This window comes from Pelophylax lessonae, assembly GCF_965119305.1.
Source record: "Pelophylax lessonae genome assembly, chromosome: 3".
Lineage (NCBI taxonomy): Eukaryota > Metazoa > Chordata > Amphibia > Anura > Ranidae > Pelophylax > Pelophylax lessonae.
In genome coordinates this window covers 277,433,448-277,460,313 of record NC_138770.1, presented here as the reverse complement: position 1 = coordinate 277,460,313, position 26,866 = coordinate 277,433,448, and the positions used below count along the sequence as shown (strand labels likewise).

Below are 26,866 nucleotides of genomic sequence, written 5' to 3'. Positions count from 1 at the left end.
AATCGCACAGGAAAATCGTGGAAAAAAGGATGTCAAATTTGTTTAGGTACAGCGCTGCACGACCGCGCAATTGTCCGTTAAAGTCACGCAGTGCCGAATCGCAAAATACCCCCTGGTCAGGAAGGGGGTAAAATCTTCCGGGGCTTAAGTGGTTAAACGCGCCGCGGACCCCCGCAGCACACTGCTACAAGACTGTGACAAACAGACCCCTGAGCAGGATAAACTGATAGCCAGAAGTATTTGCACACAAAAAAAGGACAGCAGACAGACCCCCACAAGTGTTACCACCGCAACCGATCTCTTCTGAGCCGAAGGAGGAAGTGATGTCACCGCAAGAGACTGAACTGAGACTGCAGGCCAAGGAAAAATGGTTGCCTATAGAAAGTAATGGGAGGCTTCGGGAAAATGACCGCCGACATGTGCTCGGAACGAACGCTTTGCCACAAACAAGATGGCGCCGCAAGGCGCCAAAACATAACATATACAATGCTGTATAAGCGCCCACAGTGAAGCCAGACATGCTGCCCACACCTAAAATGGCGGACCGGCGGTGTTTAACCCCGCAGCGGTCGCCACACGTGTCTGTACCTACAAAAAGCACCCTAAAGTGACACAGGAGAGGGACCCCCACAAACCCACACAGTGCACAGGCTGTGAGAAAAAAAACCCGCAGGGACCGGGATCAGGGAGCCCAAAAACGCACAGACATGAGGGGACAACACAGACACACAGGACTGCCAGCCCCAGACAGAGGCCCCACACAGAATGGACTTACCTGTACCCGATGGCGTGGGGTGCCTCTCATCGTCGGGAAACCGACCACCCTCAGATGGCAGGGGTGCCAGCAGCCAAAAAAGCAGGACGGTAACAGTGCACGGAGAACGATGGGGAGACGTCCAGGTGAGGTAGCCACCTCGCAGGCTTGCATTCCTGAGGACAGGGATGGGTCGTTTGCGAGGCCAGGGCAAACACATAGCCTGCTAAACGCTCCATGGCGGGCTGGGATTCCATCAGGCCCTCTGTCCTGGAAACCCAGGACGACCAGTCCGACTCCCAGCTCCGCAACGCCATCATCTTGAAGTGACTAACTAAAAAGCTGAGAAATAAACAGCTAGTAAATGTGAATAAAAAAAAAAACATTCCCTGAAATAAAATCAAAGAAAAAAGAAGGCTGAGACTGTAGCCCCAGCACAGGGAGAGCCTATCTCACTCCTAACTAGGCAGAAGACAAACTGAGTTGGGATGGCTGATTGCAGGGGGGGTATTGGACCAGTGGGACAGCCCCCATAGGTGTGTCTATGTAAATGCTTTGTGTTTAACAAGTCTTATGCCTAGCTTGCTCCTATGGATAAGAGGTCAATACCCATTGGCGAAGACTGTATGAGTGGGCGGCGACTGTCGGAGGACGTAAGAGAAATGGATAATAGTTCTGGTGACAACCATTTCACGAACTTTGAAAGGATTTTCTCACATTTATGCTTATAGTTATGGGATAGGAAATGAAGGGAAGTCTCCACAATGGAACACAAAAATGACAGCGTTTAAAACCCTCCCTTAGTCTATCCAAGACAAACTTTGGCTTTAGTTCCACCTAAAAGAAAAGTACATTTTGGCTGAATTTAGGCTTTAAGAATGCCACAACTGTTTTAAGCTGGCCATATGTGCAGGTATAGATTCATTTGGATGAACTTATGATCATCTGACATGTACATATATTTAGTGCATACTAAGTCATCTTTGCTGCTCATAAGGCAGGAATATGTAGACAGACTTGTTGCTGCTCATTTGTGCTGTATTCACAGAGATGAATGGCAAATTGAATACCTTTCTTCTATGGTCATCTGCAGCAACCACATGGCTCACATGACATGCATAGCAAGACTGCTACAAAACTGCACCTTACTTCAAACCATGCAACAATATCTTCACATGCAAGCCCTAGTCAAGGAAATAAATAAAAAGACATTTCACAAGGTCTCTCTCACCTTATACTGACTTAGTGGATACTTTTCAAGCAAGTATTCGTCGCATCCACAGACTTTTAGTATATACTTTCCCTGGTATTCAAGGACACAGAGCTTCAGCTGCTCAGAAGACAGTAACATACTTCTGGTCTTTTTTCGTATTGCTTCTGCTATTACATGTTCTGGTACACAGTCATGGTTAATCTTTAGAGAGTATTTTTGTTTCTCATTGTTGGGAGACACAATGACCCAAATCACCACAATTATTTGTCCTATGGAAAAGAATGTTCGATAGGAATTATTCCAATGACAAACAAAGTTAGTGACCTTAAACTGCCATAACACTGGCATGAGGAAAGAGAGTCAAGCAACATAATTTCTCTGCGTACACACTGAATATACACAAATAGGACATCAGATTAAGCATTGAGTTGGAATTTGTCCACATTTACCTTTGTCTAGTTTGCTTTCTATGTGCTTGGGAAGCTCTGAGGAGGATTCGACATTAGGTGGGTAAACGTAAAGTGCTCTGCTAATAGGGCCATTTGCATCTCGAAGTTCAACTGCATCTTTACAAACATTGAGGATATTTTTCCTAAAGTCCTGTACCTCTGGATCCTTCACCATGTCAAATTCACACACTGGCATTCCTATGGCAAAACCTTACAAAAGGTGGGAAGAAATAACATTTAGAGTAAACAAAAATTAGGTAACCAAGTCAGTCACAGTAAAAATTTCCAGTCAATTAAATATGTTGCTACGTTTTTTTTCTACATATATGCAGTTACCCATAAATGTATTTCCAACTGTTCCTGTAATCCAGAAGTTTGGGGTTTTCCCCGCTCCCCAGTAGGTGTTCCAGCACCTTCAGTTTCATTTTTAAAATGCCAGTATTAAAAGGGGTTAATACGATTACGTGGGCTACACTGAAATAAACTTAAAGCAAACGCTGAAACAAATGCTTAAATTCAGTTATGGTTTTCAGCCATCTCAAAAGTTTTTTTTGTAGCCTACACAAAATGAAATTAGGCTTTACCCACAAGCTGTCTGAGACCATTAAGCATAATGCCCTGCAAATTATCCCTGCCCAAGCAGCACAGGTGCAGGATACAGCATGCCATTAACATGAATGACTGTTCATCTCTATACTCGTGTATACAGCGCTGCAAATTTAAACACAGGTAAAGAAGGGGGTGGGGCCTGGAGCGTGATGAAGCAGGACACGTGAAGAGAGCTCAGTCTAGATTACATCCTTTATTAATATTTTGGCGGTAATCCTTTAGTCCACCTATTGATTTTTGCTCCAGAAGACACCTATAACTCTGCACATCATGTACCCCTCTCGAAAGGTAAGAAAGATCTGCAGCTCCAGGTGAAATTAATGAGTGAAGAAACTTCCAAATGAGTGCCAGCCCTGGCTCGCCTCTGTAAATAATATTAACCACTTGCCTACTGGGCACTTTCACCCCCTTCCTGCCCAGGCCAATTTTCAGCTTTCAGCGCTCTCACGCTTTGAATGACAATTGCGCGGTCATGCTACACTATACCCATATGACATTTTTATCATTTTTTTTTTTCACACAAATAGAGCTTTCTTTTGGTAGTATTTAATCACCTCTGGGTTTTTTATTTCTTACAAAAAAAGAAAAAAGAAAAAAAGAGAAAATTAAAAAAAAAAAAAGTTTCTTATTTTCTGCGAGTAAATTTTGAAAATAAATTTTTCTCCTTCACTGATGTGCGCTGATGAGGCGGCACTGCTGGGCACAGAGACGTGGCACTGCTGGGCACAGAGACGTGGCACTGCTGGGCACTGAGAGGCGGCACTGATGGGCAGCACCATCAGTGCCCATAGTGCTGCTAATCAGTGCCCATCAGTGCCTAGATGAGCAGGCACTGACTGGCAGCACTATGGGCACTGATGGCGGGCACTTATTGTATTTTATTTACCTCTTGTGTAATCAGGGGACTGGTGATCAGTGCCCTGATTACATTTTTCTGTGTCCCCTAACCGCTGATCGGCTCTGCTCTTCCTCACACGCAGTCTCTGTGTGAGGAAGGAGAGCTGGCAATGAGAGATGATCTCATATGTTTACATTTGAGATCATCTCTCATTGGATGTTCCGATCACGTGGTAAATGGCCGCTGTGATTGGCCATTCACCACGATCTGTGATTGGCTGTGTCCAAGGGACACGGCTGACACAGATTTTCCCTGATGCGCGCTCGCGGGAGCGTGCGGGGAGCCTGTCACTGGGAGGCCGTTTAAAGATGGCCTCCCGGAAATTAGAGCCCGCGCTGTAGCCGTCTTTCGGCTATAGCGCGGGCGGGAAGAAGTGAAGAAGAAATGGCCGCACATCACTGGAGTTTTTTAAATGCCTTTATTGAGATATCAAAGGTGGCACAACAAAACACGAACCAGTCCAGGTAGATGCATTTCACACAGAGCAACTGTGCTTAATCATTACACAGACATGTCACACTGATACATCTTAAATGGGCCCATCCCTAGTGGTCACAGATATTGAGGTGGTGGTAAACAACAACAAGTGACTAATTCAATCAATCTCAAGACGGAAAAATAATCAAACCTACAAAAACAAATCCTCTCTGAGCAAAACCTTCAGTAAATATAAAGTGCTAGAATGAACCCAGGTATTTGTGCAAATGAAGGGCATCCATATTAAAACAAAAAATGTAATATAAACAAATCAATGATGTATACATACAGTATGTGTACATGAATGCAAACACACACACACACACACACATCCCCCTCGAAAGGAGTCTGAAGCTGGCTCGAAACTTGAGAAATTCGGACATAAAAAGACAGGACACGGGGAAGATGGCGGCGCCTCGACATCCAACAGGGAGCCTCCAGCTACAGAAAGCGCACAAGTGCTAGACGCAATATCCATGTGCCAGGCGACTCTCCCTACCAAGATAGAGGAGATTAAAGTGGACATTTCCCTCCTGTGCCAGGATGTTCACAAGCTCCGGGACAGAGTGACAGAGGTTGAGACTCGCACCGGGAGAACAGGAGATGCAGCTCCAACTTCAACAACTTGGCCAGAAGCAATTTGACATAGAGAAAGCCTGCGACGGGGTCATGGGCCTTCCAGAAGGTGCAGAGGATCCTGCCTCATTTCTAGAGAATCTTCTGGTCACTGCAGATGGAAGAGCTGCCTTTTCTGCCACGTTCCTGGTGAAAAGGGCCCACTGCATGCCAGTTTGCCGGCCACCTTTATCACAAAAGCTACTCAACTACAGAGACTGGGACCCATTCTACGCCTGGCAAGGGAAAAGGGCAACATCCCATTCCAGAATGTCCACATGGCAGCATTCCCCTACTTCTCTGCAGAGGTCCAAAGGCAAAGATCTCTGTTCAGTGATTCACAGCCTCCGGGTTAAAGCAGAGGGCTGAGTTTACTTTTTTGAAGACCAGGAACGGATGTTCACATGGCTGGACAATGCTGATCCGACCTAATGCAGGCCTGCACTTTTGCTCACTGCAAGTACTGTCTGGTTGCTCAGACCCCTTACTTCCCATCAGGAGCTTAATTCTAGAATATCACTATCCATACTCACTCTACCTCTCTCTATTAGATTAAACACTCTTTGAAACGGTTGTCTGGCTAGACATATACCCTGGAGAATTACTTTACTAGGAGATCCTCTCCTGGATTGAATCTGGGACGCTAGCAACTCTAAATTTCTTATTGCCAGTGCTTTAAATCCTGTTCAGTACTGTTATAAGATCCATCCTACCTTTCTTCCCCCACTGCATACTTGATCCCACGAATTCAGTATGATGGGAAACTTTTTCATCATAAACCATTTCCTCTAAAATGGACACAAAACTTTTGAACCCAGTTATGCATTACATAATGCTCGCTCTCTTCCCCCCCCCCCCCCCCAATTGATTGCACCCACCATTATACCGAAGATCACTTGGTGGTGCAGTCATCCCATGTTCCTGAATTCACAGCACCCTTCAGCGAGGGGGTCGCCCCAAAATGTACCTGAACTTTCTATTTTACAATTCAGTTTGGGTTTTTATGCTTCAGCAAGGTTTGGGAAGCAGACAACAGGGTGAGGGGAGGAGTGTTGTATTTCTACTCCCATGTGCCAAATACCTGCCAAGGATTTGGTCTCAAGTTTTATTCATGCCATTTGTTGCATTATTGCCATGCTCACCAGTATGTAGGATTGTAATTATAGTATGATGCAATGTTCCTTGCTATGCCGTGTTGGTCTGGAGCTGATGTGTGCACAAATATTCTTATTATCTGAGCAATGCCCCCTCTAAAATTTCTTACTATGGGATGTTATAGAGGGCTCCGGGATAAGCTTAAACACTCCGCATCCCCAGCCTTCCTATAAAGCCAAAAGGGCAGATGTAATTGAACTAGGGGAAACACACATTACAGGAGCTTACAGCTTGCCCTTAAGCGCCCCTGGGTTGGATGGACATATCCCATCACCCACGCCCCGTATTCTAGAGGAGTCTCAGTCCTAATAGTAAAGTCAGTCTCCTTCAAATTGTTATCAGTGAGCACAGACCCACTACAAGCCTCTTTCTCTGGAAGCCCACGACTAGCAATTGCAAGCTATATTCCCCCTCCTTACAACTCTACAATCAATAATGAGGGCTTAGCCTTCATGGCACAATAACAGACAATCCCCACGGTATGGCTGGGAGATTTCAATGTAGTTTTAGACTAGTATGGATCACTCAAATCAAGGACACACGGTATCCTCTACAGGCCATCACATGAGACTACACCATCTAACAGGCTTTACTCTCAGTATCCTGGTGACACAATTACCCAAATCACAGGGCATACTCCTGCTTTTCAACATCGCACTTGTCAACGTCTCGCATAGATGTTATACTAGTATCCCGCACCCTATTTCCCATACTTCAAGATGCAGGATTTTGCCCAGAGTTATCTGACCACTCCCTCTACTGGGTACAGTTGTCACTGGGCCATTCCTCACCGTTGCCCCTATGGCACTTGAATCCCTTTTCACTGACAGCATTAGGAGACACACAGGCACTGGCATTAGAATGGCAATACTTCTTCAGTATTAACAAAGACACAGCAACCATAAAAAGTAGTATGGGAGGCATTGAAACATGCCCGCACTATACTAACCTCTCCTATAGCCCGCCTAAAATCCTCCTCTAAGGTAGAATTCCAGAGGGCCACAGATAGGCTGGCTTACCCAATGGGAGGAGGCCTTTACGAGAGACCATTCCCCAAATTCAGGTACAGCCCTAAAAATGCATGCACATATTACTGACCAACTGCACTTTGAACAAGCTAAACCGCACCTGTTTTTTACTGAACGCATTTTTGAACATGGGGAAAAAGCAGGTAAATTACTAGCATATGTTGAGCATCATGAACAAAAGGACCCCTGTGATAGTCTCTCTATGTTCACCAGATGGTGCTCACATCACAGACCCAAGCCTGGTGGCAGCAGAGTTTCGCATGTACTTTTCTAATATCTATACTTCAAGGGTGACCCACTCCGACTATCCACGCTTTTCTTTTATAACCTAGATTTTCCACAATTTACAGACGACCCAATTGAAGGCATCACTGTCAATTGCCGAAATTTCAATGCCAATATCCCAACTAGCCACCTCCAAGGTCCCAGGCTCTGATGGGCTCCCACTTGAACTATAGGCCACCCATGCTGATACACTCCTTTTCGCAATTACTGACTCTCTATAACACCATTTTTGATACCTCCAGTTAACCCGGTACTATGCGAGAAGCTATAATATTTGTACTCCTGAAACCAGGAAAGGAATTACCACTCCCGGACTCCTACCGCCCCATATCCGGATTACAAGTCGACATTAAGATATTAGCCAAAGTGTTGGCCTCCCGTTTGAATAAAGTAATACTATCTCTAGTCAACCCAGATCAAACGGGTTTTCTGACTGGTAAAAATGCTGTGATTAATATTAGGCCTTTATTCATGAGCATTCAAGCATCACACGATAATGTTGGCACTAGAGTGGCGGGAAACGCCGCTAAGGCATTTGATTCGGTAGAGTAGGGGTACCTCTGGGAATGTTTACAGAGATTTGGATTTGGTTCCAAACTCATCAAGTGGGTGCAACTATTGTACCAATCTCCTATAACCAGAGTATCTGAATGGTTGGGTGTCTGATGTCTTCCCTTTGAGTCGAGGCACCAGGCAGGGCTAACCCGTCTTCCCATTACTGTATGCTCTAGCAGCTGAACGCCTAGGTATATATTTGAGATTCCAACCAGGTATTCGGGAACTGCGATCAGGCCACTTGGTGGAAACAGTGGGCATGTATGCCGTTGATACTTTTTTATACTTTGAGGACCCAGTACCCTCTCGCTCCTCTGCACTACACGTGAACAGCTGGGAGCCCACTCAGGCTTAAGCATCAATTGGAATAATTTCCAAATTCTTCTTAGTCCACCAACTGCTAATCAAGCCAGCCTGCCTCCAACTTGTGTAGTGTCACTTAGATACCTAGGGATGAGTGTATCCAGCTCCCTTAGGGACTACAGTCCCTTAAACATTGAACCCTCACATTTTTGAAAATATTTATTATATCTTTTCATGTGACAACACTGAAGAAATTACACTTTGCTATAATGTAAAGTGGTGAGTGTGCAGCTTGTATAACAGGGTAAATGTGCTGTCCCCTCAAAACAACAACACAGCCATTAAGGTCTAAACTGCTGGCAACAAGAGTGAGTATACCCCTAAGGTAAAATGTCCAAATTGGGCCCAAAGTGTCAATATTTTGTGTGGCCACCATTATTTTCCAGCACTGCCTCAACCCTCTTGGGCATAAAGTTCACCAGAGCTTCACAGGTTGCTACTGGAGCATTCTTCTACTACTCCTGCATGACGACATCACAGGGGTGGTGCATTTTCGAGCCCTTGAGCTTCTCCACCTTCCGTTTGAGGATGTCCCACAGGTGCTCATGCTCAATAGGTTTTAGGTCTGGAGACATGCTTGGCGAGTCCATCACCTTTACCCTCAGCTTCATTAGCAAGGCAGTGGGCGTCTTGGAAGTGTGTGTTGGGGTCGTTATGTTGGAATATTGCCCTGCGGCCCAGTCTCCGAAGGGAGGGGGCTCATGCTCTGCCTCTTGTGCATCATCTTTAGAACAGGCTTCCGGGAAGACAGCCATGCAGACCAATTTGATGCAGTGTGGGGCATATGGTCTAAGCACTTATAGGCTGATTCCTCCATCCATTCAACCTCTGCAGCAATGCTGGCAGCACTCATACGTCAATTTCCCAAAGACAACCTCTGAATAGGACACTGAGCACGTGCACTTGACTTCTTTGGTCGACCATGGTGAGGCCTGTTCTGAATGGAACCTGTCTTGTTAAACTGCTGTATGGTCTTGGCCACCGTGCTGCACCTCAGTTTCAGGGTCTTGGCAATCTTCTTATAGCCTAGGACATCTTTATGTAGAGCAACCATTCTTTTTTTCAGATCCTCAGAGTTTTTTTGCCATGAGGTGCCATGTTGAACTTCCAGTGACCAATATGAGAGCGTGGGAGCGATAACACAAAATTTAACACACTTGCTCCCCATTCACACCTGAGACCTTGTAACACAGTCACGTGACACCAGGGAGGGAAAATGGCTAATTGGGCCCAATCTGGACATTTTCACTAAGGGGTGTACTAACTTTTGTTACCAGCGATTTAGACATTAATGACTGTGTTGAGTTATTTTGAGGGGACAGCAAATTTACACTGTTATACAAGCTGTACACCCAATACTTTACAATGTAGCAAAGTGTAATTTCTTCAGTGTTGACATATGAAAAGATATACAATATTTACAAAAATGTGAGGGGTGTACTCACTTTTGTGAGATACTGTGCATCCAAATAGAAGGAAGGGTTTAGGAAGAACAGCTTTTAGGAATAGCCACCCCTTTTTTTTTTTTTTTTTAAAGGGACCAAAAGTAATTGGACAATTGAATCAAAAGCGGTTTCATGGCCAGGTGCTACTCTTGTTTTTTCTTCATCAATTAAGCAGGTAAAAGCTCTGGAGTTGATTCTAAGGGTCCTTTCACATGGGCTTTCAGCCCGGCGGACTCAGTTTTGCTCAATGGGGATCGATCCGTTGATCCCCGCTGAGCAGGCGGCTGACAGGTTCATCTCCGTTCACTGTGGTTGAAATAAATGTGTGGGGTGGTTTTGTATCTCCCATATTTATTATAAATATGTATTATCTTGTCCATTCCTATGATGGTCTATCAAAGTTCTAATAAGGTTAATGGAGGGTAAAATAACAATGCTAGCTATAAAAATAAACACACTGCTTAAATAAGCAAGGATCTAATTTATTAATAAGAAAATAGAAATGCTAACACTAAAAGGATACTACAGAGCATATAAGACAAAAAACAAGCACAGATAATACTTTACATATGAGCGTCCTCGGAATTTGGTATTTTTCAGCTGGGCTCAAGCGCAAAAGAGGCAAAAGAGAAAGAATTCTAGCTGGCGATTGCTTTTAAAGTCGACTCAGACACCACCCACTGTCTGCTTGTCCAATGGCAATTCATAAGAGGCCACCCTTCCTAATCAACAGGAAGGGTCTAATCTTTCCAGGAAGCATGTTACAGACCCCACTAGGGGTATCATTCTTCCATGATTCCCTGTTTTTGACCCAGGTCATCTTTAAGTAACAGCTGTCCTTTGATGTTTGTATAACCCCCCAATGAGGTTTTATCTGAGGCTCCTCTACCCCCTTACCTCACAACAGGAAGCCTATGCAAGAACATCCTGTGAGGATATGAATTCCCATTTATGACTCCTTGTCACAAACACCCTGCTGGGTTACTTTGCTCTGCTGGCATTCCAGGCCAGGTGTAATCAGGTTTCAACCATCCAGAAACATCTGATATTAGAACACGAAAAACACATGCTGCCTCCAACAGTGCCGAGATGGACCTGTCAGATCCCTGCTCTAAGGAAGATCGGATAAAAAAAAAAAAAAAAAAAAAACGGACCGCCTGTCTGTTTTCATCAGAACCAATCCTCCAGACGGATGAAAAATAGGGTTTCCATTGGTCTGGATTTCTCGGGACAGGATCAGATTGGATAGCAGTGAGTGTCAGCGGACATGTCACCGTTGACATCCGCTGCTCCATAGGGGGGCATGGACCATCTGATCAGGTCAGCCTGAAAAACGGACAGACGGACCTGATCGTGAAAGGGGTCTAAGTGTGGCATTTGGAATCTATTGCTGTGAACCTACATCATGCGTTCAAAGGAGCTATCCATGCAAGTGAAACAGGCCATTGTAAGGCTTTAAAAACGAAACAAACCCATCAGCGAGATAGCAGCAACAAAATCAACAGTTTGGTACATTCTGAGGAAAGAAAAATGCGATAGTGAGCTCAACATAAAAAAAGGCCTGGACGTCTGCGGAAGACAACACTGGTAGATGATCGCAGGATCCTCTTTACGGTATAGTAAAAACCCATTCATAACATCGTGCTCTGCTGTGCAGAGCTAAAAAAAAAAAAAAAAACGTGCAAACAGACTGAGGGCAGCAATGCCGGCCTGAAAAATGCCTCGTGGTAGATTTGCCCCTGGCTGCAGCACTAGGGGACAGCAGCACAAAATAGGCATCCATCTAACATTCACATGCCATACAAATACCCAAAACACAGCTTACCTATTTCTCGGTTTAGTATTTTCTCTTCCCTATTTCCTACAGGCTCAATTACTTTAAGAAAAGGCTGAAACAGCCGAAGGTCACATAGGCGGCGTGTTTCATCGAAGAATTCCTCTCTTTCTGCCTCTTGTGTAACGCTGACAAAAATATAAGAGGACTCATCTTGAAGTAGATGGTGAAGAGGGTATTTCCGGGCTTCTTTAAATAATTCATGTTTAATGTTCACAAGAGTAGCTTCTCGAATGCATTCTAAAGTCACCATCATTCCATTTGGTAATAAACAGTCCACCAGTATTCTGGGGGGCATCAAGTGGATCCCCCATAACTCTCCAGAAGACGGCCTTGGCGGCATGATTCCTACACTTATCTTCACTCTAATGGACAGCTAGCGTAGCATTTGTCCTGCTTGAGGCACCTAAAAAAAACAAAAAAAAAAAAAACAAAATATGAATGACATACTATGGAACGGTAAAGCCTTAGTTAAAGCAATGCTAGATTTGTTGTGCCCCATGACGATGCTTGAAGTTGACTTGGGATTTAATTTCTCAATGGGGCTTTTAAAAGGTGCTGAAATTGCAGCTTTATACAGCTGTATGCAAAAGTCTGGATACCCATGGTCAGGAAGGCAGAGGAGAAATCATTGTTTCAGGTGAGCAGAGAAGATCCCAGAGCGGCTAGTCCGGCTCACCACCACGGCAATCAAGGAAACTTGGAATAGGCAGCCGCAACCCAGACAGCCAAAATCCCAAGTCCACTGGGGGTTATGTCATAACCTGAGGTTTTGACTAAGCACAAGATGTGCGAAACATGTTAACCTTCTGTTCATTCCTGTAACTACATCGGTCTACTTTACAATAAAGAAGTTTTAATTGGTATCCCGTTGCAGTGTGTGGCTGCCTATTCCAAGCATCCATGGTCAAAAAAGTCTTGCTTTAAAGATTCCCTACTGTCAGATCATTCATTTAAACAATATTGGACAGTGATTTCAAACGTGAAGCCAAGGCCTTACGGCTTAGGCTGTTGGCACGAGGTTACAGTAGAAAGACTCTTAAAAAAGGCCTAAAATCAAACGATCGTTCAGTCCAGAGACAACCTTATCTTTGGTTCAAGGGCCAAAAAAAATCTTTAAGTACCACCAAAATCATCACAAGATATAACTCCCATTATCAGTTAATCCGTGATGTACTTGATAGGAACTGGCATTTTCTTACTGATGATGGATCATGGAACTGTCTCAAAATATATTCGACAATCACCAGAGATAGTTTACCGCAGAGCCTCCTCTCCCAGGGACAAGTTGGTCTACAGTCATTATCAGGGGCATGACGAGACTATGGAAGGTGCGACAGGTGGCTTTGGTACGTACCGTTGCGGTGACTGTGCACAATGCCCGTGGGTGAGGGAGGGCAATCTGCTTCCCCTCCCACGTGGAGGAGCCCTTAAACCCCGGTTTCACGCCACCTGCCACACTGAGGGGGTGGTATACCTAGCCAGTTGTATTTGTGGCGTGTTTTGATGTTGGTATGACAAAAAGGGCTTTTGCTCATCGCATACATGATCATCTTTACTACATTGACACTGGCATGATATACACCCCCATCTGCAAACATGTGGGTCCCGACCACAGTTTTGACCCTTACACTATCCAATTTTCAGTATTAGAAACCATCAGGCAGAATCCTCGTGGTGGCAATTTTAACAATTCGATTCCGAGATGTGAATCCAAATGGATTTATCAATTACATGCTACAAAATTTCCTGGTCTGAATACAGCCCTATCTTTCAAGCCTTTTCTGGAATGAGCTGGTCTGTCCCCCCCCCTTTTTTTTTCTATTACTCTCAGGTACCATCCCTGTATTTATTAATACACGGCCTAGTTTTTAGTCAATTCTTAACAAAATTAATATACCAATTGTTTTTTTTTTTTATATATGTTCTAGCAACATGTGTTCTGTCCTGCACCATTCTGCATTGGGTTCAGGATTGCTTATTTTAGTTGTTACAAGATCTGCACATTTTGTAAAATATAATGCCGATTGTGACATTCTCCTTCCCCATGGTGTAACTCTCTGCATTAGCCTGTGTGCCCCCCTCTCCCGGTGTGCACTCAGGCGCCAAGCCGGGGATGGGTAAGCTAATCCATCTGTCTCCACTTGTTCCCCGAGTCCGTCCCCTTTTCTGTGGGCGGATGTATGTATATATCTCCCGGTATCCGACCACTGTTCTACAGTTCACGCTGGTTGTGATATCCAAGATGGCGCCCGCAACGGAAGTGACATTTGGAGGCCGGTTTAGGGCCGCATCACTTCCAGTGGGACCCGCCTACTTATAGAGGTCCACGGCGGAGCGGGTAGCCGGACATTGCTCCCTCTGCACGCCAGACCAGGGGACAGGAAGATCTCGCTTAACGCTGGGCAATATTAATTACATTATTGGCGAGTTATACATGTCTTGCCGCGGTCGCGGCTTATCATACCTACCATTTCTTATGTTTATCAGATACGTTTATGGTATGCTCACATTTTGTTGGGGGTACTCTTCACATGCACATGGGCTGGGGTTTCTCCTGTCAGGGTTCATACACATTTTTACCAAGAAAATTCCATGACTTTTCCATGACTTCACGTAAATATTCATGACCTAAAGTTTCATGAAATGTCTATTGTATACATGTTAAATAAGAAGAAAATCCATGTCACACCCAGCATATTTTTACTAAAATAAATGACAATCTTTGTAGTGTACAGTACCTCTGCAGTTAGGGTTTCGTTTCTGGATACAGTGCGACTCAAAATGGTCCCTTGTTTTACAGTGGATGAGATGGAAGCACCACTGCCGCAGCTGGGAGCGGGTGTCACTTCAGGCGCACGGGTGAAAAAGCTGAGAACTCTGATGTAGGGGGGACTCTGGTGACCAGAGACCACTTTCCACAGAGAGAATGCACTAAGGAAGGGAGGGGGGGGGGTCCTGATATAAGGAGGAACTTTTATAACAGTGCCCCCTTACATCAGTGACCCCCCCTCAGACTGGCCGGGCAGCACTGTCACTGACCTCCTCTTAGGTGCACCATGCTCTGGTTTTATCCTGTAGTCTCCTCTCCCCAGTCCACACATGTCTGACTTCTCCTGTGATCCCCATCCCGACAGCACTCCCACTTTTGACTCCTCTCCAGACCCCCTCAGAGACTGCAGACATGATAAAAGACAAGAGATGGTCAGAGATTATGGACATGATAGAAGAGATGGTTAGAGGCTGTGGACATGGTACAGGAGGTGGTCAGAGGCTGTGGACATGGTACAGGAGGTGGTCAGAGGATGCGGACATGGTACAGGAGGTGGTCAAAGGCTGAGGACATGGTACAGGAGGTGGTCAAAGGCTGTGGACATGGTACAGGAGGTGGTCAAAGGCTGTGGACATGATAGAAGAGAAGGTCAGAGACTGCGGACATGATAGAAGAGCACTAGGGGGGGCCGGAGAGCACAGAGGAAGCAGAGAGCACTGGAGGAGCTGAAGGGCATGGGGGGGGGGATAGAGAGAATTAAGGGGGGGTTTGGAAAGCATTGCAGGGGGGTTGGAAGGCGCAGGGGAGTGGAGAGCACTGTCTGGGGGGGGAACAGGAGATCACTGAGGTGGGAGCCAGGGAGCACAGGGGGGTGGAGAGCACGGGGGGAGCCAGAATAAGAGCAAAGAGGAGGCTAAGAGAGCACCGAAACCTTAAATTACTTTTTCCCCCCCCAATTATTTTTAAAATAGTAGGTAAGGTTAATTACCCATGGTATTTGTATTATGCAGCATGAGGGGGGTTATTAATGTATTGCCACTGGTCACTGATGCATTAATGACCGACCAGTGGCAGTTAATTAACCCCTTTCTGCTGCATTAGTGGCACCAGTGTCAGTGTTAATTAACACTGGTTGCACTGACACTGGTTGCACTAATGCAGCTCACTGATACTGATTAATAATAATGAAAAGATACTGAATTAATAAAAGTTTGTAATTAACAGCATAAACAACGAAAGAGAAAAAGAGAGAGAGAAAAAGAGAGAAAGAGAGAAAAAGAGAAAAAGAGAGAAAAAGAGAGAAAGAGAATCTTCTGCAGCACAGGAGAGAAGCAGTCGGCTTCTACATTCCACAACACAGGCAGTCAGCTTCTACATTCCACAACACAGGCAGTCGGCTTCTACATTCCATTAGGGCTGTCACGACTCGTCGACGTAGTCGACTACAAAAAATCGTCGACGTGCGGAAAATGCGTCGACGCGTCAACGTGTGACGTCACACGCCCCCGGCCGGCCGCCGCGCCGCTTGAAGCATTGCCGGCCGGGTGAAATTCCCCCGCCGGGCTCCGTCGGAGACGAGAGGTGAGTGCTGAGCGTCCCCAGCACCCCAGTACTGCCACAACACATTCGCATCCTCCCCCAGCTACTTAGAGATGTCACATTTGCGGCGCTACACCGGCTTTGTAATGGCCTGTACTAGGTGGGAGGGCTTACTGGGGGGTCTGCACTGGAAGGGGGGCTTACTAAGTGGTCTGTACAGTACAGACCACTTAGTAAGCCCCCCTCCCAGTACAGACCCCCCAGTAAGCCCTCCCACCTAGTACAGACCCCTTAGTAAGCCCCCCCTTCCAGTACAGACCCCCCAGTAAGCCCTCCCACCTAGTACAGTCTGTACTAGGTTGGAGGGCTTACTGAGGGGTCTGCACTGGGAGGGGGGGCTTACTAAGGGGTCTGTACTAGGTTGGAGGGCTTACTGAGGGGTCTGTACTAGTGTACTGGGAGGGGGGCTTACTAAGTGGTCTGTACAGTACAGACCCCTCAGTAAGCCCTCCCACCTAGTACAGACCCCTTAGTAAGCCCCCCTCCCACCTAGTACAGACCCCTTAGTAAGCCCCCCCCTCCCAGTGCAGACCCCTCAGTAAGCCCTCCCACCCAGTACATACTGTACTAGGTGGGAGGGCTTACTGAGGGGTCTGCACTGGGAGGGGGGCTTACTAAGGGGTCTGTACTGGGAGGGGGGCTTACTAAGGGGTCTGTACTAGGTTGGAGGGCTTTCTGAGGGGTCTGTACTGGAAGGGGGGCTTACTAAGTGGTCTGTACAGTACAGACCACTTAGTAAGCCCCCCTTCCAGTACAGACCCCTCAGTAAGCCCTCCCACCTAGTACAGACCCCTTAGTAAGCCCCCCCTCCCAGTGCAGACCCCTCAGTAAGCCCTCCCACCCAGTACATACTGTACTAGGTGGGAGGGCTTACTGAGTGGTCTGTACTGGGTGGGAGGGCTTACTGAGGGGTCTGCACTGGGAGGGGGGCTTACTAAGTGGTCTGTACTGGGTGGGAGGGCTTACTGAGGGGTCTGTACTGGGAGGGGGGTTTAGTAAGTGGTCTGTACTAGGTGGGAGGGCTTACTGAGGGGTCTGTACTGGGAGGGGGGGGGGGCTTAGTAAGTGGTCTGTACTAGGTGGGAGGGCTTACTGAGGGGTCTGTACTGGGAGGGGGGCTTAGTAAGTGGTCTGTACTAGATGGGAGGGCTTACTGAGGGGTCTGTACTGGGAGGGGGGCTTACTAAGTGGTCTGTACTGGGAGGGGGGCTTACTGAGGGGTCTGTAGTGGGAGGGGGGCTTACTGAGGGGTCTGTATTAATTACAGGATTAATTAGCTAATCAAAAAGACTAAATTAAGCAAAAAAACAAAAAAATTAAATAATCGATAGATTAGTCGACAGACAAATTAATCGTTAGTTGCAGCCCTACATTCCATAGCACATTCCACAGCACGGGCAGTCGGCTTCTACATTCCATAGCACATTCCACAGCACGGGAGAGAAGCAGTCGGCCTGACACTCCCCCCCCCCCCCCCCCCCCGGTACGTCCCTGAGAGCGGGACAGTAAATGCACGATTTCTCAGTTTCAGGTTTCAGCGGATCAATCCGCCACAGAGTTCCCAGCCTGTCACGGTCTATTCATATTGAAGCGGGTGATTTATCCGCCTAAACCCGAAACAGAGAAAATAGTCCACTTACTGTCCCCGCTCCCACAGAATACAGGGGGCCCGGAGACAAAATTAAATAGTTGCACAACACTTTTCCATGACTTTTCCAAAACTTAGTAAGTTTACTCATTTTCCAGGACTTTTCCAGGCCTGGAAAGTGTCATGTCAAAATCCCATGACTTTTCCAGGATTTTCATGACCGTACGAACCCTGTCCTGTACTTTTTGGACACTAGAGACTCTGCACTTATTCCTTTAGGGGACACGCTACCTTGTGGTTGCAGTGTTTCCTTATGCTGCTTTTTTCTATTCTCATGCTTTACTTATGCACTGCTTTCTTGGGGATTACATTGCCTTATTGTTGGTAGGTTTGTCTCCTCATGTCTTCTTCATCAATCTCCTATCTCTATGAATCACTTTTTTTTTTTTTTTTTTATTTCTTTTCACCTCTTGGTGAGGCTAATTTATAGGCTACTTAACTGATGTTTGGTCCTCCTATGTGGGTGATGGCGAGCATGCCTGTCTTAACAAAAGAAACCCCACTACTTTTTGGCATTGAGTGCTATGAAACATTCTAATATAGCTTTTTAAATGGAGCATTTACTGATTGGGGTATCCTGTTTGGTCCCCCTTTTTTCTCCCCCTGCTTATATGCCCTTAATTTTATAAGCTATTCTCTGTCACCCCCTGGATCCATTTGCTCCTCCTTCGGACTGTAGCCCGGTCCAGTGCCCACCAATTTTGTGGGGGGACCCTGGTCTCTGCCAAACTCGTTCTGGCGATTACTGGATTAGCAACCAGGCTGTGCTTTTTCACCATGGGCTATCGTCACTTTCAGCAGATGTCATATCTTTATTGAAATGGTAAGCATTACATGTGGATTTATGTTTAGGAACATGGGTTGCAATATGTGGGGCCCAGTCAGCTTTATTGTACTTAACAGGCTCTGTATGTGCATATGACTTTCCTGCACCTGTTTGTTTCTATAATAAATGTATTTTATGTTCTACTATTTAGAATCAGTTGCCCCTGAGGAAGCCACTTTATGAGGATTCATGCCTCGGCGAAACATTTAGGACCTATGTGATCCATACTACCGCTTAGGTTTCCAACTATGCTTGGATATGTGATTTTCTGCCAAGTCAGGTTTTAAATGTATACATTTACCGTATATACTCGAGTATAAGCCGACCCGAATATAAGCCGAGACCCCTACTTTTGCCACAAAAAAGTGGGAAAACTTATTGACTCGAGTATAAGCCTAGGGTGGGAAATGCTGCAGCTACTGGACCCAACTGGACCACCACGAGACACAAAACAGGGGCTGCGTGCATGGTACAGGAGATAGCGCAGGTCAGGGCTTGACAAATTTGCCTGAAATCTAGGAGCCAGCTAAAAAAGTTAGGAGCCAGTTTTTTTTTTTTTTTTAAACTAAGTGCCGGTTCACACTCATGCGGCTGCGGCGATCGCATGTAATATCGGAGCGCACTGCTCCTTCATTACATGCGATCGGCTGTGCGGTGGGAGTTTAGCCATACACTTTGTATGGCTAAATTCGCACCGCACCCGCAGCAAAGACGCTCAGGACCCTTTTTTGCAGCCGCATCAGGATCGGATTGCACAGCGGTTCACATTTGTGCGATACGATCCTGTGCGAACTGCAAGATCGCACTGCGATATGCGATCAAACTGGGGGTGTCGTTAAGATTACATTGACACCCCCAGCGTATCGCATATGGCAGTGTGAACTGCCAGGGGCGTGCTTGCGATGCGGGAACATGCTGCGAATTCGCAGCCTTCCCGCATCGCATAAGTGTGAACCGGGGCTTACAACCAAGCTTTATTTAATAAAACGGATACTAAATTTACAAATAAATACGACTAGAACTCCACTCTCTTCTATAGCGCAATTGGATGGAAACAGACTGTCTGTCTCTTTCCATCCGATGCCATCTGATCCGATCAACGGGATGGATAGAAAATAGAACCACCATCCGTCTGTTTTTGGCGGACAGGATCAGATGGCGGCAGATTACTGCTCCATAGAGGAGACTGAAGGGTCCGATCAGGTCTGCCTGAAAAACTGACAGGCGGACTTGATCAGACAGCCCGTGTGAAAGGGGCCTTCGGCTGTGGCACGGCGATGAGGAAAAAAAAAAAAATTATATTATTTATTATATATATATAAAATTTTTAATAATAAGAATGGAAAAAAAAACCATTTTATTTTTTTTTAATAATTAAATAAAAAAAAAAGAAAAAATTATTATTTTTTTTACATTTAAAAAATAAAATAATAACCACACTCCCTGTCCACTTACCTTTAAGCAAAGGTAACTGGACAGAGAGATGAAGCCTTAAAAAACTTTCCTCATTTCCTCTTTGGAAGGAGATGGAAAGGCATTAAGAACATGCATTACTCCCGGCCACCACAAGAGGGCGCCAGTTCCCCTAGCTTCTCTCATCTCACAGAAGAAGGCCGAAAAGCCGGGGCCTCAATTTTTGGACAGCGCGGAAGTCCGTGCACTCGAGGAGAAGGTGGGGGGCTCAAAAGGGACAGCAGGACACCCCCTGCAGGGCACCCCAGGCGCCAGGTCGCTAATTCTAGTCGCAAATGCGACCTGGCGCCCGGGTTTGTCGAGCCCTGGCGCAGGTCATAGTACAGGCATTGCACAGGTCATGGTAAGGGCATGGCACAGGTCAGGGCACAGGTGATGGTACAGGCATGGCACAGGTGAAGGTACAGGCATGGCACAGGTCATGGTACATGCATGGGGCACAGGTCACAGTACAGGCATGGGGCACAGGTCACAGTACAGGCATGGCACAGGTCACGGTACAGGCATGGCACAGGTCACGGTACAGGCATGGCACAGGTCACGGTACAGGCATGGCACAGGTCACGGTACAGGCATGGCACAGGTCACGGTACAGGCATGGCACAGGTCACGGTACAGGCATGGCACAGGTCACGGTACAGGCATGGCACAGGTCACGGTACAGGCATGGCACAGGTCACGGTACAGGCATGGCACAGGTCACGGTACAGGCATGGCACAGGTCACGGTACAGGCATGGCACAGGTCACGGTACAGGCATGGCACAGGTCACGGTACAGGCATGGCACAGGTCATGGTACAGGCATGGCACAGGTCATGGTATAGGCATAGTACAGGTGATGGTATAGGCATGGCACAGTAAGTACAGGCATGGCACAGTAAGTACAGGCATGGCACAGTAGGTAGAGGCATGGCACAGTAGGTAGAGGCATGGCACAGTATGTACAGGCATGGCACAGTATGTACAGGCATGGCACAGTATGTACAGGCATGGCACAGTAATTAGAGGCATGGCACAGTATGTATAGGCATGGCACAGTAGGTATAGGCATGGCACAGTAATTACAGGCATGGCACAGGAGATGCAGTGCTGCGGGCATGGTACAGGAGAATGTCTGTACCATGCCCGCAGCACTGCATGAGGAAATACAGGGGCTGCGGAGGCATCTCACTTACCTGTCGGTGAGGCGCCGTCTTCGATTTAAAAAATCGCGCCACCCGGCGCCGCCATACGTCACCGCAAATGCGCCACCGATGCTCGGAAAAAGCCGAACACGTTCGGCTATTTCCGGGCATGCGGCACATGCGCAGTGACACGTCGGCGCCGAGCGGCGCCATTTTTAAAAAGACACTCCAGTCAGTGACTCGAGTATAAGCCGAGGGGTGCATTTTCAGCATGAAAAAACATGCTGAAAAACTCGGCTTATACTCGAGTATATACGGTATATTCTGAATAAAATTACCTATTTTTTATAATTGTTTTCTTTGTTATACTCTCAACAATTTTTACAGACCATATCATAGCCCTTGAAAATCCCAATCTTTAGTGTGGTGGAGGTATGGTAGTCTCCCAGCCCCTCGGTCTGAGTGCCAAGATCACCCCTAACTAATTTTATATATTTTTACTCTTGATTGTACATTTTTAGAAAGTGCCTTTTTGCAAGACATTGTGCACACAAGCTGATACTTCCTATGAACAGCAATCTTAAAATGTTGGAGTGTCTTTTGCCAAAGTAGCTCTAAACCATATCTTTATATTAATTGGACCACAGGTTTGCGACTCACTGACTCCAAATTAACAAGTAGTATGCTGCGCTAACTAAAATCATAAAGAGCAATACACTAATAAGAAAAAGTGAATCTATAGAGAGTTCATGCAAATAGTGTCAAAAGTCCAACACCCTCAAGGTGACTTCAACCTGTGTCAGATGAGATCTCCATATGACTTCCCTCATTGAAGAAACACACCACTTGTCTTTACACCCATTGAAGAGGTCAGATTACCAGAGAATATGTGACTTTATTATGGAGAAGTCAAAGAATGCTTGTATGTAAAACTCCCTCTGCTTGGATCTGGATGGCCTCCAGAATCACCCTAGAGACTCCTCAACAGGTCCTCCACAGTGCATCTGTTACCAACCAATAACGAGGGAAATCATCGAACACAGTTTGAGGTCACCGTGAGGGTGTTGGGCGTTTGACACCATTTGCATGAATTTCTCTAAAGATTTACTTTGGTTATTAGTGTATTGCACTTTATGATTTAAGTTAATGTGGTATACTACTCATTCAGTTATATTCTACGTATTGTATACATGTTTTATGCTGCAGCTTTTGGGGTGTTAAATGATAATTTGTCTGTCATTTGCTCGGCTTTACTTTTTTCCCCGCTCTTTTTTTTTTTTTTTTTTACTGACTCCAATTAGCTTTCATTGAAGTTATTAGTCTATGGGTTTACTTATTTTCTTCCCCTAGCCTTGTTAGCCACCTGCCGACCGCCCGCCGCAGTTTTAATGCGGTAGGCTGGCTCCGCGAATCGCCGTAGGGGTACTTCAGTTCGCGGGATTGGCGCTGGGGGGGCGAGCGTGGGCCGCCGGTGGCCCGCTCCCACCCCCACTGGGCAGCAGGGGCGCTGCCAGGCACCCGCGATCGCTACCCGCTGAGAGAGGAGGAGGATGGTCAGCTGTTGTAAACAGCTTGTACAGAGCCTGTGATCCTTCTAGATAGGATCACAGGTCTCTATGATCATTTCACAAGTCCCTCCCCCCACAGTTAGAAAACACTCCCCTAAGCTCACAATTCATCCTTTGATCACCCCTAGGTTAACCCCTTCCCTGCCAGTGTCATTACAGTAACAGTGCATATTTTTAGCACCGATTACTGTAATGTCACTGGTCCCCCCAAAAGTGTAAAAAATGTCAGAGGTCCGATCTCTCCGCCGCAATGTCGCAGTCCCGCTAAAAATTGCAGATTGCCGCCATTACTAGTAAAAAAAATAAAAAATTACAATCTTTCCCCAAGTTTGTAGACACGTTAAATTTTGCGCAAACCAATCAAAATAAGCTTATTGCGATTTTTTTTTTTTTTTTACTAAAAATATGTAGCAGAATACAAATTGGCCTAAAAGGATGAAAAATTTAGATTTTTTTTATGGTTTTTTTTTTGGGAATGTTACATAGAATGTGAAAAATGTTTTTTTTCAGAATGGTCGCCGTTTTTTTTTGTTTATAGCGCAAAAAAAAAAAAATAGCACAGGTGATCAAATACCACCAAAAGAAGGCTCTATTTGTGGAAAAAAAAAAAAAAAGGAATAAATTGTATTATTTCGGTACAGTGTCGCACGACCGCACAATTTTCCATGAAAGTAATTTAGTACCGAATCGCAAAAAATTACCTGGTCATTAAGGCGGCAAATCCTTCCGGTCCAGAACTGGTTAATATTTAAATATTTTTAATATTTAATTTATGAACCATTTTGAATCAACTTTTGATTGAATCACTACAAAGAACTTTACTTTCCATCACCTTTTACTTTTATGATTATATTTATTTAAATTACACTGTATTTTTAAGATTTGCATATTAATATTGTGGCACATTTAATACCTTGAACAGCATTATAAGGATATTGATATTTAATATATATTATATATATATATATACCATTATTTTATTTTTGCCACTAGCACCAAAGCACCTTATTACGGTTTAATGCACCAGCTATGATTTAAAGCCTACCAAACTTACAATTCCATTGTAAATATTTGCACTGGCTAAGTAATTATCCAGTAATAGTTCACCCACAGCAAGCGCTATAGCTGGCCCCATTCATTGTGGCCTTATTCCTTTTGTCTTCCACCCTTCCTGTAGAAAGGGTTTTTTGATCTCTATAGTCCTATGTGTAGTCGGGTTTGCCGTCGTCCCTGGTTAAATATTGTGTCAGTTTTTGGTACCTCAGGCCAGTGAAAAGTGGGACTTTTAAGGCAGGTATGAAAATACGATAAAGTTCAAGCAAAATCGCTAATAATAATAAAATAATATTTAATCCTTAAAATCATAAGTACAGTGAAGTACAGTAGCGTGAAAAAGGGTTATAGACCCTTGTGAAAGTGTGTAATAGTTGGAGGATAGTGACACGTGGTAAATGGTGACTTTTTAGGGGGGTATCTCTGTCATTCCCTGCTGGTAAGCTTGGGTTGCTTTGATCAGAGATGTCTCCTATATCCTACGCGTTTCGGCCCTTTTTAGAGGGGGCCTTTTTCAAGGTTGCTAGTCACCATTTCTGTTGAAAAAATACAGATACGGTGTTCAATATTTATAAATAGTTACCACTTTTATATATATAAGTTGTGGTCAGTTTTCAAAAATAGTACATACATATTGTTTTCTTTAAATCCTTGTATGTTGAGGTAACTCCCTCTTTTGCACAACGGGAGCCTGTGCGGTTTCCTGAAAAATATGTATGGAGTTTAAATGCCGGGTTTTTGGTTGGTTGTTAAATTATGTAAGTGTGCTTGTATTAGAACTTACATGTATGTTGCCCAGTTTCACTTAATGGCTAATTTGGTTCCGGTATATAAATAAAACCGGTCCTTTTCAAGGAGGTCCTTGTGCCTATAAATAGTGCAATGTGAAACAGGTATGAGTTGTTCAAGGACATTTAAATGAGTTGGGTACAATGTGTAAAAGAGTGTTGGCTATATTACCTTAGTTCTTTTGTTATGGCTGCGGTGGAGTCTTTAAAGGTTGTCTCCAGCCAGATCACACTTTAAAAAGAGGAAAGTCTCCTTCATTAATGTGCTATCTTTCCAGTGTTTTAAGGCAGATGTATCTGAAGTTTAAAACTTACGTTTTGCAGGTGCGCCGCTCTGGTCCTCTCTCATCCCCATGTAGTTGGAGAGTGAGAGAGGTATTGGTTCCCCGGCCTTTTTATCAGATTCGCGCATGCGCCGTGGGCGCTGCACGTCTGAAGCCTGATCGCACACAGCTGGTGTGTGTCTCTGGTGCGCCTGCGTCAATAGCAGAGTGCGCTACCAGTTTCCACCACTGTTGCTCACTGGCGCGGCCGCCGACACGGAGAGGGCACAGATATCAGACTTTTCAAGTCTGAGGGGCCGATGTTCGTGGCTGTTTAGCTGTGCCTGTAAAGTGCCCCTAGGAGGAAAAAGGAGGGGGGATCCTCCTAGGGGCTTACCGTGCCGGGTGTGCTAGAGTTTGGGAGAGTTCTCAAGCAAGGATTTGTACATAGCATGAATTCATAATAATCAGAAGAAAATAAATGAACAGAAAAAAACACAGAAACATTTGTGTAGTTTAATTCTTAATAGCAGTATAGTATGTCGTCAGGTTAAAGGGGAAGGAGGGGGATTCGGTTATATCCATATTGGAAAGGAGTGAAGGCTGTCTGTCTAGACGGTTTTTTCCATAGGCTTAAAGGTAAGAAGATTCTGGGAGGCAGATGATTTCTCCTAGAAATCATTTTTTATGTATTGTGCAGTCATTGTGTCAGGGTTTTAAGGAGATCAAGTTCGTTTTAGTCTCCATATGATGTTCTTTTTGGAAAAAGAGGATTAAACAAGTTTTTTTGTGAATGGATTTCATTCTGAAAGGTTGTAAAGTGGAGAGTGGTTATGGGCTTCGGGTGTATCCGTCATAACTTCCTTGTGTTCTATCCTCTCTTGGTAAAGTTGGGTAATATTCTTGAACAAGAGTTTTGGTGAATGGACTTTCCGAAAAATTTTTTGTTAATTTTTTGCTGAATGTTTTTTCTAATCGGTTTTTCCTGAAGAAAAACCTTCTAGGAATGGGGCATAACTTTCGGCTTCATTTAGACCAGGGAAGGTGGTTGCGTTGAGACGTTTTATCCATCTCATCTCTAGTTGAAGCAGGGTTTTGTTCCAATCACCCCCCCTCCTTGGGATATGGATCCGTTCCAAGGCCATGAAGGATATTTTTGGCATCCTATTGGCATGTTTATAGGCCACGTGTCGACCCAGAGGTAGATGGAAGTTACACATTTCCATTGAGTTTACATGTTTGTTAATTCTCTTCCCAAATTCCTGTCTTGTCTTACCTATATAAAATGCATTACATTCGCATCTCATCATATATACCACGCCTTTGGTCCGGCAATTGGTAAAATGTTTGGGTTCGAAAATTTCTCCGTTTGGTAGAGTGGTTTTTGTGCATTTTTTTATAACTTTGCATTGATCGCACGATCCGCATGGGTACGTGCCTTTTGTCTTACATGGGTCTTTACGTGTGCCCTCCTTGAACTCGCTGTGGACTAGTCCTTGTTTGATGGATCCTGCTTTTCTATATGTAATTGGCGGGTGGTCCGTGAGAAAGTCCTTCACAGTTGGGTCCTCCTTCAGTATTGCCCAATGTTTTTCCAAGATGGCTTTTATTTTTTTGTTCTCATTGGAGTATCTTAGAATGATCCGTGTTTTTTGGTCCTGTTGTTTGGGGTCCTGTGGTGGTTTTTTGAATAGTAGCTCCTGTCTTTCTTTCAAGTTGGCCTTGTTGTAGGCTTTTCTCAGTGAGGTTTTGGTGTAGCCTCTTTCCATTAATCTTAGAGTGAGAGCATCCGCTTCTTTTTTGTATTTAACTGGATTAGTACAGTTCCTTTTTATCCTCAGGTACTGACTATAGGGTATTGCTTTTTTTAGTGATGGTGGGTGGAAGCTCGTGGCATGCAGGATTGAGTTACCTGCTGTTTCTTTTCTGTAGAGTGTGGTTTGTAGCCGTCCATCGTTTTCCTTATATATCCATGTGTCAAGAAATGGTACTTTCTTGTTGCTGTAGTTTAAGGTAAAATACATGTTGTATGTATTGTTGTTTAGTGCATTTTTTAGATCTTGAATTTGG

The 26,866-nt window shown here is 45.1% G+C and overlaps 1 protein-coding gene across 1 annotated transcript in view; it reads right to left on the bottom strand.

Moving 5' to 3' along the window:
• The window catches only part of PIK3CA (phosphatidylinositol-4,5-bisphosphate 3-kinase catalytic subunit alpha), a 318,657-nt gene that overhangs the window by 229,924 nt on the left and 61,867 nt on the right, over positions 1-26,866 (bottom strand). Inside the window, exons 2-4 of the mRNA XM_082248881.1 lie at positions 11,672-12,086; positions 2,417-2,626; positions 1,986-2,236 (exon numbers count right to left, since the gene is read on the bottom strand). Of these exons, the coding sequence (XP_082105007.1) occupies positions 1,986-2,236; positions 2,417-2,626; positions 11,672-12,023 (813 nt within the window). The 5' untranslated portion in view covers positions 12,024-12,086. The remainder of the gene's footprint in view (positions 1-1,985; positions 2,237-2,416; positions 2,627-11,671; positions 12,087-26,866) is intronic.